This window comes from Trichosurus vulpecula, chromosome 3, assembly GCF_011100635.1.
Source record: "Trichosurus vulpecula isolate mTriVul1 chromosome 3, mTriVul1.pri, whole genome shotgun sequence".
Classification (NCBI taxonomy): Eukaryota; Metazoa; Chordata; class Mammalia; order Diprotodontia; family Phalangeridae; genus Trichosurus; species Trichosurus vulpecula.
Window position 1 is genome coordinate 409,936,717 of NC_050575.1, and position 11,386 is coordinate 409,948,102.

Consider the following 11,386-nt stretch of genomic DNA (forward strand, 5'->3'; position numbering starts at 1 on the left):
TAGCAGTCAGTGGGGAGGGCTGTGGGGCTTCCCCATTCTCACTGCCCAGACCTCCAGGCTCCCCCCCGGTGCCTGGCTACTCCTCAAGGGCCGACCAGTCAATGCTGGTGTAATTGAAGTCTGGCCTAGTTGGTAGGGGGTTGGCGGAGCCGGTTGGGAAGCTTTGTGGCCCTCCTCTAGGCCGAGGAGGAATCAGACGAGGAGTAGTAAAAGCGGGGCAGAACCAGAGGAGAAGGCAGCCGCCCCTTCCCCGCCTCCCGCCCCCTCCCGAGCGCGGAACTGGGCAGGGCCAGGCTGACCCACCCCACGCCCAGCCCCACGCGCCCTGCGCACCCCACTCTGTACCTGCTCTCTCCTTTGGGCCACACGTTCGCGTCCTGGGCCACACAGGTAGGAGCTGAGGGAGTAGGGTACTAAGAGATGATTCAGGGCGAGGCTAAGTGGGGAAAGGGGGGCAGCGGCAAGAGGCGCTTTGGAAGCCCCGCCCCCAGCCTCCTCCAGCAGCCCTCTCAGCACCCTGCGATAGGGACGTGCCTTTCCAGAAGTCCGGGGCGTAGGTGAGACGCGTAGGGGAAGCACTGCGGTCCCTTTCACCATCTCTCTGCCCAGCTGCCAGGAGTTCTGGGCGGCTCTGCGTGACTCAGGGGCTCTGATCAACATTGGCAGAGGCCACGCCCTGGGTCGGCCCCTGGCGTCAGCTTGTCCCCTTCCCCTAACTGGGCATCCGGCCCCAACGCAAGTTACCTAGCTGTCTACGCGGGCAGTTGGCTCCTTACCCCTCCAGATGGGACAGAAAGCAGTTTAACTAATTGTCGAGCAGCAGACTTGCATTGGAGAGGACTCCAGGCTCCCTGAGAGTATCCTAGGCCATGCTGATACTCCAGGAGGGCCCCCGGCCCCAGCCCCATTCCCTCCTGGAGGGTCCAGGCACTTCCATACACCCAGAGCTGGGGCTGGGGGAGGAGGCGCTAGGGGCTCAGGCACGTGTCAGACAGTTCCACCAGCTCCCAGATGTTAACTATGGGACATTCAGAGAGGGGGGCATTTCTTGGCTTAAAAGGGTGTTTAATTGTTCAAGTGCTCAATTTCTCACTGAATCTAGCAGGTTTAAAATATTCTGGTTATCCCTGGTATTTCCTTCCCATTTATCTTTTGGCTGGCTCTATCACCTTCTCCTAAAGGTGTGGGGCATCTCCTACCATTATTGGATTCATTCTAATCCTTTATGCACTTTGCCCATCTGTCCCAAGGCTTTACACTCCCATTTTGAACAAGCCCTTTGAAAGTTGTGAAACTTTCTCTCCTCTCTCCCTCTCCCTCTCCCCACCCCCCATGGCTCCTAGTTTTCCCCTTGGGGACCAAACGAGGAAAGCCTAACCCTCTCCCACAGGTTGAGCAGTTACCACCAGAATCTTTTCTTCTCCAGACTAAACATCCACAGTTCCTCCCATTAGTTTCAAGGGACATGAATTCAAGGCCCTTTGCCATCATAGCTGTCCTTCTGCAGACACTTTAATGCGTTTCAAAGCCTTAATAGCCTGTGCTGCCCAGAGCTGAGCACGGTGCTCCCAATGTGGCCCAGCCAGGGCAGCAGGCATGGGGCCATGCCTGCCAGTTCTAAGTTCAATCCAAGAGCCCACTAGGTGTCTGGGCAACCACATCAGATTGCTGACTCATACTGAGTTTGCAATCACTCTAACACTGAGTTCCTCCCCAGAAAGGGACTTCTGGAAGCCCAAGGGAAGACTGACAAGGTACAGTCCCCTCCCATCAGGCTTTTGTCCTTTCTGCTGTAGGGATGGCTGAGATGGGGGCCGACTCTGGGACTGTGAATGCCTCAGACTAGGGGCTGCCTCAAGCTCATTCAAGGGCTCAACATTGTTACTGAAGGAATGATTGATTACTGGACTGGGGTTAGGACCTTTAAGCAGGGAAGGAAGAGAAGAGAACAGTATCCCTCTCTCTCCCCTCCCCCATTCTTTTTATCTCCATTGCTATCTGGTCTTACTCTCTCCAATATTCTCTTTCTCCCTCCCTCCATCTACACCTGCTGTCCATGCACAGGTGGTGAGAGCAGAAGCATCATGTTAGCTGTGCATTTTGACCAGCCTGGGGGCCCCGAAAACCTTTACCTGAAAGAGGTGGCCATGCCAGAGCCAGGACCAGGAGAAGTCCTCCTCAAGGTGGTTGCCACTGCTCTGAACAGGGCTGATGTGTTGCAGGTATGAATGAGCAGGCTGCAGGCTTTGGCAGGGGCTTGGGCATGGCACTCACGGCCTTAGCTGCTGCCCTGCCTGGGACAGTGACTACTTACGTTTTTAGACAATCACCTTGCAAGGCAGAGAGTTTAGGATTTTCAGCAGCTTGGCCAGGACCACACCTGAAGTGGCAGGGATGGGATTTGGACCTAGGTCTTCTGAGGACAAATGGAGCCCCTTCCCACTTCATCACAAATGCTCAGTAAATTCCTGTCAGCATCTCTAGCCAGGGTGTCCTGGAGGCCAGAAGCTGACTCCTGATCCGTCAGCCCCCATGCCTGGTCAGCAATGGGGGGGGGCCAGGGCCTCTGTTCCAGAGGCATTCTGGGAAAGGCTCACCTTCTGATCTCTGGGAAGTCCAGATTCTATACCGGCCCTGACACCGACTCACTTTCTCTCAGTTTCTCTACCTGTAAAATGAAGGAGTTGGAGTCAATACTTTGAGATCCATGTCAGTCACTTCTGGTCTCCACTTCTCTGCACTTGACCTGGCTGGGTGGGGCAGAAACACCTCCTTTGTCACTGTTGCTCTCTCTCCACAGCGCCAGGGCCAGTACGACCCACCCCCCGGAGCCAGCAACATCTTGGGCCTGGAGGCATCTGGCCATGTAGTTAAAGTTGGTCCTGGCTGCCATGGGCCGTGGAAACAAGGGCACTCAGTAATGGCTCTGCTTGCTGGGGGAGGTCAGGCAGAGTATGTCACGGTCCCCGAAGGTCAACTCATGCCTGTTCCCAAGGGGCTGACTCTCATCCAGGCCGCAGCCATCCCTGAGGCCTGGCTCACAGCCTTCCAGCTGATCCATCTCACAGGTGAGGAAGCAAGGGTAGGCTTCTGCATCTTCTCCTGGGCCTGGGGTCAGAGCTCTAGCCACCAACAAGCTCTGGGAGCCTTCCCAACAGCAGCTTGTAGGGTTCAAGTGGAACAGCCTGCCTCAGGAGGCAGTAGCAGTCTCTCCAGAGGATTCCTGTTCAGGTACAGGTTGGACCAGTAGCCCTGGATCTCTGTGCTAGGACCCAGACTGTGATCTCTGCCTGTGCTTCCCCAGGGACGCTGCTGTGGATGGCTCTGTTTACCTACCCCTCCTGTGTGAGGAGAGAAGGGGAGTTTCCTGGAGGAGGTGGGGCCAGAGTTTGGAGGGTATACAAGGGGTAGGGAGCACATAACACATGGTAAGAGCCAGGGAGGAGCCCCATCTGACAAGCCCAGGGGAGGACTCATGGTGGGGAGTCAGAGTAAGGTGTGTACTGGGGGGTGGGGTGTGAGGAGATGGACACCTCAGAGACAAGAGGATGAAATGGGGGACGTACCTCACCCCAGGCCTCACAGCAGTCTTCTGACAGAGAAAACAAGCAAAGTGGGATTGAGCACCTCTTCCTCTCCTCTGTGATCAGCACCCCCAACACTACCTTTGGTCATCCACAGTTTTCCTTGGCACCCTGTGCTCATCTCCAGCACTCTCTACCCCATTCCATGCTCCTCAGGCCATTCCATTTAGAGCAATTACAGGCCTCTCATTTCTCGACTTTTGTTTGCCATGAACTTTGGGGTATCTGGACCATGACTGCTACTACTTTGCGCGTGTGTGTGTGTGTGTGTGTGTGTGTGTGTGTGACACATGCTATTTTCTCCCTTTTTAAATTTAAATCTTTTCAAAAATTACATCTGCAAGATACTGAGCAAATCCATTCTTATCCCCGTTAGGCGCATTCCATCCCTGGCTGTGAGCTCACGATTTCTCAAGGCGGACTCATGGTCTAGAACAGTGGTGGGGAACCTTCAGCCTCGAAGCCACACGGTGCCCTCTAGGTCCTCAAATGCGGCTCTTTGACTGAATCCAAACTTCCCAGAACAAATTCCCTTCATAAAAGGATTTATTCTGTAGAGCTTGGACCAAAGGACGGAGATGCCACATGTGGCCTCTAGACCGTGGGTTCCTTGCCCAGGGTCTGGAAATCCAAATTCCATCCTCTGCTGCCATCTTCCTGACCAGCCATTCCCTTCTTAAGTCCCGTCTCTCCTGAGTCCCTTCCTTTAGTGGTAATGAAGGTAAGGAAACGTCACCCGAGTGCCCTCCCAGCTGAGGCCTCGCCTTCAAGGCTTGGTCTTGGTCAACCCTGCCTGTTGGTGTCCCCAGAGTGCTGGCTCAATGCCCACAGCAATCGCCAGGAATGGGTAGTAGGCATACCATTTGCCAGTCGCAGGAGAGTTTTTTAATAATGACTTGGATACATGCCCCAGGAACACAACAGACCTCTCTGAGGTTTGCCTAAGGTTAGCTAGAGGCAGTTCAGTGGTTAGACCATTGGATCTGGAATCAGGAAGACCTGAGTTCAAATCTCATTTCTGACACTTACTAGCTGTATGACCGTGGGCAAGTCATTAACCTCTGACTGCCTTGGCTTCATCATTTGTAAAACAGATATCCTAACAGCTTCCACTTTGCTGGTGAGACGTGTATATAAGTGGGAGAGGCTCTCTAACCCCTAGGTTAGGTGAGTAACCAACTGCTGCCCTGTTTCTCTAAGATTCTGACTCTGCCACATGTAAGGGATGAGCCAATGAAGAAAAGCCTTCCAGAGGCACTGAAGGTGAAGTCAGAGCCTTGGCAGGAGGCTGGGGCCCTGATGCTGCCTTGGACATACAAGCAGGGGGTAGCAGTGGCTACTGGGGTCTGCTTCATGGAGTGTTTGTTACAGGCCAAGTTAAGGCTGGGGAGACGGTGCTGATACACGCTGGATCCAGTGGTGTGGGCACAGCTGCTGTCCAGTTGGCCCGGCAGGCCGGAGCTATTCCTCTGGTCACCGCTGGGTCTCTGGAGAAAATTGAGGCAGCGCAAAAGCTTGGGGCTGTTGCTGGCTTCAACTACAAAGAAGAGGATTTTTCAGCTGCAACATTGGAGTTTACTAAGGGTAAGAAGCTTCCCTGCCGTCCCAGGGCTGCTGAGCAGGAGTTGCAGATGTGGCCAAGGAGGGGAAGCTGAGGTCCCGCAGCCAGGTTAAGGGTTCAGGCACCCCCGGCCATGCTTTGAGATCTAGCCAAAGGTGTTCCCAGGTGGAGCTGAGTAGGCTTGGAGCACATGTGAGGGGTCCAACCCCAAGCTGCCAAGGCCTGGAGCTGGTGCCAGCCATCTGTGTGTGTGCCCTTGCTTTGCTCCTTTCTAACCATTCACTCATCCATCCGCCCACTCCCTCCACAAAACTTCTGATGCCACCATAGAGTGAAGCCTTCAAAACCTCTTTGGGCAGTGGGAGCATGAGCTTTGTTGGGGCTTGGGGCCCTGGTCTGGAGATGGACTCTCAGTCTGTGGTTCAAGTAAGCTTGGAGTGAGAGGCTGGTCACCAGGTGGGCTGCAGGGATGTGTGCCTCTCCAAGGCAAGCCACTGAGTCAGAGTGGCTGGGGACCCCCAGCACCTCACAGCTCAGCTTCTCCTTCCACTAGAAGGTTACTGAGGTGTGGACAGTCCAGGGGCAGTGCCATCTGTGCCGTGGGAGCCTCAGCTGCCCTGGCCTGGCTGTAGGCTGCCCCTAGGCTAGGAAGCATCCTCAGAGGCAGCCCACATCAGCTCCTGGAGGTAGGATGTCAGGGGCTTGGGCCAGGCCAGTGCTAAGGGGTGCAGTCTGTCTCTTCTGGCAGCTCTCCTGGGCCTCCCAGCGCAGCTGCTGCCTGGGACTGAGCACCCCTTTCACCCAAGTCAGGATGCCCACCCTGTGCCCCCTTCCCCAGGTGCTGGAGCCAACGTGATTCTAGACTGTGTTGGCGGGTCCTACTGGGGGAAGAATGCGGCATGCCTGGCCACAGATGGCCGCTGGGTGCTGTATGGCCTGCTGGGAGGGGCAGAAGTCCATGGGCCGCTTCTCTCCAAGCTTCTGGCTAAGAGAGGGAGCCTCCTCACAAGCCTGCTGAGATCCCGGGACAAGAAGGCAAGTCCTGGATAGGGCAGGAGAGAGTGTGGAGGAGGGGGAGGGCTGCAGCGGTGGCTCTGTCCTGGAGGACCAAGAAGGTAGCCCCCAGAGCCTGGGACTCTGGGCCTTGTGTTCTCTGAGGCAGGGCTTCCACCTGAGTCCATACAGCTATGTAGGACCCTCTTCCTGGAATGAATGTGCTTCATGGCTTGAAAATCCCCCAAAGAGCCCCGCCAGTTCCTGCCCAGCCTGTTAGAGTTAAGAGTAGGGGGATTTGTAGGGAGCTGTGGTACAGGTCGGTGGTGTGTGCTGGAGGTTGGGGTCTGTAGGCAGCTGACCAGGGTCAGTGATGTGTGCTGGGCGCTGGGAGGGTTCTGTAGGTGACTGACCAGGGTCGGTGGTGTGCACTGGGGGTCTTGTGAGCTATGGAGACAAGGGGTAGGGGCTCACTGGTGCCACGTAACCCTGGTGCAGTGCTCATTCCCTTTGACTGTACCAGTCTGACCTTTTAAAGATTTTCTCCTGCCTCCAATTTGGGGAATGGGTTATAGTGGTGGACTGTAGTGTCTGCTTTGGTCACCAAAGCCTTGGGGATCTGAAGCAGCCCAGGCATGGGCCCTCCCTCAGGGGGTTGGTCAGTGCATAAGTCATCCAGTGCTCATTTCACAGATGACAAACTGAGGCAGCAGAAGGTAGTGGGAGCCTTCTGGCCTCAAGTCACGCCAAGCGTTCATGTCTTCTGCCCCATCAGTACAAAGCGGAGCTGGTGGCGGCCTTCACCCAGCAGATCCTGCCTCACTTTGCCCAGGATGAGCCGGGGGCACTGAGGCCTGTGGTGGACAGAGTCTACCCCCTGAAGCAGGTGGCAGAGGCCTACGTGTACATGGAACAGAATAAGAACCTGGGCAAGATTGTACTGGAGGTGGCCCCCGGACCCTGAGCACAATAAACCACCCTGCTCCCTAACGACCTGCCTGCTGCCTTCTTGCCCCGAAAAAGCTTTCCAGGAAGAGAGCTGGGGTGGGGTGGGAGGCTGCTACTGCTACCTTCAGAAAGGCAAGGCTAGGACCCCCTAGGGGTGCAGAGGCTCCTCCTGTGTGCCTGGGGGGAGGGGGGAGCAGGGGCGGTCCTGTGTGCCTGGGGGGAGGGGGTCCAGGGGCCCTCCTCTATACCTGGGGGGAGGAGGGGGAGCAGGGGCCCTCTTGTGTACCTGGGGGGAGGGGGGTGCAGAGGCTCCTCCTGTGTGCCTGGGGGGAGGGGGGAGCAGGGGCGGTCCTGTGTGCCTGGGGGGAGGGGGTCCAGGGGCCCTCCTCTATACCTGGGGGGAGGAGGGGGAGCAGGGGCCCTCTTGTGTACCTGGGGGGAGGGGGGTGCAGAGGCTCCTCCTGTGTACCTGCGGGGAGGGGGGAGCAGGGGCCCTCCTGTGTGCCTGGGGGGAGGGGGTCCAGGGGCCCTCCTCTATACCTGGGGGGAGGAGGGGGAAGCAGGGGCCCTCCTGTGTGCCTGGGGGGAGGGGAAAGCAGGGCCCCTCCCTCTCTGAGGGTCCTCTCCTCTTCGTTCACAGGGCGCCGGGCCCCAGGGGCTTTGGTTGCAGTGGAGGCGGGGCAGGCGATTACAAATTAATACAAAGTAATCCCTAGTCACAGGAGGGGGAGAGGGGCTGCCCCGGACCCGCCCCGGACCCGCTTCAGGGTCCTCCGGTTGAACAGGCCTTGTTCACTAGAGCCGGATGGGGGGTGGGGGGTTGAGGTGGGGAGGGGGCCGGCCTGCTTCACGCTTATCTGGCCGCTGCTCAATAAACTCCAGGGGCGCCCTATGGCCTCCAGAAGCCCTTCGTTACCGAGCCCCCCCTTCCCCATATTTTTCCCTACCATCTCACACAGTACATTCTTCGTGCATCCCCGCCCCGTATACATTTGCCATTCTCCAGCCTCTGCGCCTTTGCATGCTCAGCTCTTAGTGCCCTCAGACTCTCCATCCACTCTTAAAGAGCCCTCCCACCTGCGGGCCGGCACAGGAGGAGCTGGGAGGGATGGGCGGGGAGGGGCGGAGCCTGAGGGAGGAGCTACAGGCGTTGGGGCGGGGCGAGACCAGCTCTCTCCAGCGCATGCGGAAAGGCGGGACTTGTGGGGAGGCGGGACTTCCGGTGAGTGTGGGCTTCCGGGGCCCGGCGGAAACCAGAAGTTCTGTTAGGTCTCGACGCGTCCGCCGCGAGGAAGAGAGGAGGTGGAGGTAGAAGCAGCAGCCGCAGAAGAAGCAGAAGCAGAAGTCGGAGAGTGCGGGCCCGGATTCCGGCCCCGACGGACCCCGACCCAGCCCCGGTTCCGGCTCCAGCCCGAGCGCCCCCACCGCCGCCGCCATGGCGATGCAAGCGGCCAAACGCGCGAACGTGAGTGCGCCCCTCTCCGTGCCCCGCCCCTCTCCGCGCCCCCCGCCCCGCGTCCGGCCCCGAGACCCCCTGCACCTAGTGAGAGCTTACTGTGTACCCTTCCCTGGCTTCCCCCCGTCCAGATCCGGCTCCCTCCCGAGGTGAACCGCATCCTCTACATCCGCAACCTGCCCTACAAGATCACGGCCGAGGAGATGTATGACATCTTCGGCAAGTACGGGCCCATCCGTCAGATCCGCGTCGGGAACACCCCGGAAACCCGCGGCACGGCCTACGTGGTCTACGAGGACATCTTCGACGCCAAGAACGCCTGCGACCACCTGTCGGGCTTCAACGTGTGCAACCGCTACCTGGTGGTGCTCTACTACAACGCCAACAGGGTAAGGCTCGGCTGGGGGGGTGGTCACACCCGTGCCGGTGGGGCAGGGAGGGGGGGCCACACCCGTTCTGGGGAGCAGGGCGGGGAGGTGACACCCGTGGGGGGGAGGGCCCGTCTCAGCCACGCCCCGGGAAGCTCACACTGTGGGGTCTCCCTCCAGGCTTTCCAGAAGATGGACACGAAGAAGAAGGAGGAGCAGCTGAAGCTGCTGAAGGAGAAATACGGTATCAACACAGACCCGCCCAAGTGAGGGGCTCCTTCCCTTTGGGGGGGGCCCCCAGGCTGCTTTATCACGAACTTGAAGCCTCAGCCTCCCCAGCCCACGGGACCTATTGGCTCCCTTTGGACGCAGTAGCCAGGTTGTAGCCGTCAGTGGGTCCTCGACTGGGCCCCAAGTCTGCAGAACCTTTGTCTCAGAGACTCCACTGGTCTTTCCTAAAGTTGTTTTTTGTGCCCAGGCTGAGGGCATCGGGCCCTCTGCAGAACGAGGGTTGGCAAATAAAGGCCCCGCCTCTGGTCTGTCACTTGTTCTCCGATCTCTCCACCTGTGACCCACGCCCTGCCCTGGGCCTCCTCTTCTCCAGATGGACCAGACTGGAAGCCAGGAGGACCCAGTCTCAGACACCTGCCCCAGGACACTAGAGCCTGAGTCAGTTTGCTCCTTTGTGAAATGGGAAGATGTCCTGGGAACGTTCCAGATGCAGAGTTCCTAATTCCACATATCCCCTCCACCCAGAGGTATTTAGGGGGCAACAGAGAGCACCAAGTACTGGGCCTGGGGTCAGGAAGACCTGAGTTCCAGTCCAGCCTCAGATGTTTCCTAGCGGTGCAACCTTGAGCGCATCAATGAACCTCTTCCTCCATTTCCTCCTCTGTAAAATGGGGACAATGACAGTGCTTACCCCAAGGACTCTGGGGAAGATCAGCCCCTTGTTTGAGTCCTGCATTGTACACCCATCCCCTCACACTGCCTAGCCAATAAGCACTCATTAATAAAGAGGTCTGGCCCACCGAGGCATCCTTTGCTGAATTCTGTCCCAGCACTTCTCAGATGCTGGCTGTTTGCAGAGCTGGTCAGTCCTTGCTCCAACTGCCCCAAGTTGACAAAATGCCATCACAGGAGACAGGATTTTCCCAAGGTTTTCCCCATCCCACCGTTCCACGTGATAGGCATTTATTAAAAGCCAGGGGTGGGGGAAGATTCCTAGAAGAGGAGTAAACTTAACTTTAGCCTTGATAGAACACAAGTGGCAGAAGAGGGGGTGCCTTGAGACTTGGAGGCCCCCCACCCCAACGCTGGCTCTTGGCACTGGCCAGGCCAGAGACCAAAAAATGCTCATTGTGAAGGAGCCAGGTCTCTGGGTTGTCTGGTTTTAAAACATCTTTTTGTTGGCCAGATCTCAGCAGTCACAGGGCAGCCAGGCTGCACCTTCAGAAGGATCAGTAGGGGTCATCCAGGGCCTGGGAAGGATGGGAAATAGTTGGGTGATTGGCCAAGCTTTGGCCTTGGCCAAGGGTTGCAGAGAACCCAAGGGGGAAATGGCAAACTAGTCCAGAAACAGGACTTCGGAGGATGAGTGGCTGGGAGGGAAGCTTTCCATTGGCCAAGGAGTCCCTGGGGTAGCCCGAAGTCTGCTTCCCCACCTCCATCCCCTTCTGGCCACTCCTGTGGACCCCAGACATTCTCCCATTAAGAGTCACCTTTCCTTGTCTGTCCCCTCAGGTTCCCCCATCCACTCCTTCCTCAGCACTGGCCGTGATCATGTCCATCGGTGACAGCTGCCAAATCCAGTCATTCTTTCCTGCTTAGTCTTCATCCTCCACATGTTAAAGACACTGCCCTCCTTCCTCTTTGACCGTCCACTCCAACCCCTCTACTTCCTCTTCATGGCCCCAGGACTCTGGAAGAACTTTGTGGATGTGAGCTGCTCTCCTGTCCTGGGTTAGGTGGTGTGGGGTCAGAGTCTGGCCTGTCTTTGTATCTAGCACTTAATGCTGTACCTGACAACATAGGTGCTTAATGTTTAACTTGACTGACCCTGCAGCTTGTTCTTAAAACTGGGGTACCCAGAGCTGAACACAATCCTCTAGACAAGGTCTGCCCAGGGCAGGGAGAGAGGACTGCCCTGCCCCGCACCTCTGGTCTAGGAAGCACCTCTCCAGAGCTTGAGATCTCCACTTTCTCAGCTGCCCTGTCTCTGCTCACTCATTCGGAGACCTTTGTCCACCTGACTGTCTCTGCCCTTTCTCACCTGTCCATCTGATCAGCCAAGGCTTCACTTCTCTTCACATCTGTACATCTCTCCCTAATCTCTTCCTGGTGTCCATCTCCTGGCAGAAATGTGCCCCCAACCATCCCTGCCCCACCTCAGCTCCAGGCTTTGCCTCCATCTTTCATGGAGTTTTATATGTCCCAATGTTAGTCTAGATGTGATCAAATCCACATGGGAGGCTTG

General features: G+C 57.3%; 2 protein-coding genes across 2 annotated transcripts; both read left to right on the forward strand.

The window, feature by feature from the left end:
• Positions 1-309: 309 nt before the first annotated feature.
• TP53I3 (tumor protein p53 inducible protein 3) lies at positions 310-7,128 on the forward strand. Its single transcript, XM_036752472.1, has 6 exons — positions 310-390; positions 2,065-2,222; positions 2,801-3,068; positions 4,956-5,168; positions 5,984-6,180; positions 6,914-7,128. Exons 2-6 carry the CDS (start codon positions 2,085-2,087, stop codon positions 7,100-7,102), a joined length of 1,005 nt encoding a protein of 334 aa, XP_036608367.1. The 5' UTR covers positions 310-390; positions 2,065-2,084; the 3' UTR covers positions 7,103-7,128.
• Positions 7,129-8,298: 1,170 nt separating this feature from the next.
• SF3B6 (splicing factor 3b subunit 6) lies at positions 8,299-9,944 on the forward strand. Its single transcript, XM_036748348.1, has 3 exons — positions 8,299-8,551; positions 8,674-8,931; positions 9,091-9,944. Exons 1-3 carry the CDS (start codon positions 8,522-8,524, stop codon positions 9,178-9,180), a joined length of 378 nt encoding a protein of 125 aa, XP_036604243.1. The 5' UTR covers positions 8,299-8,521; the 3' UTR covers positions 9,181-9,944.
• Positions 9,945-11,386: the final 1,442 nt, after the last annotated feature.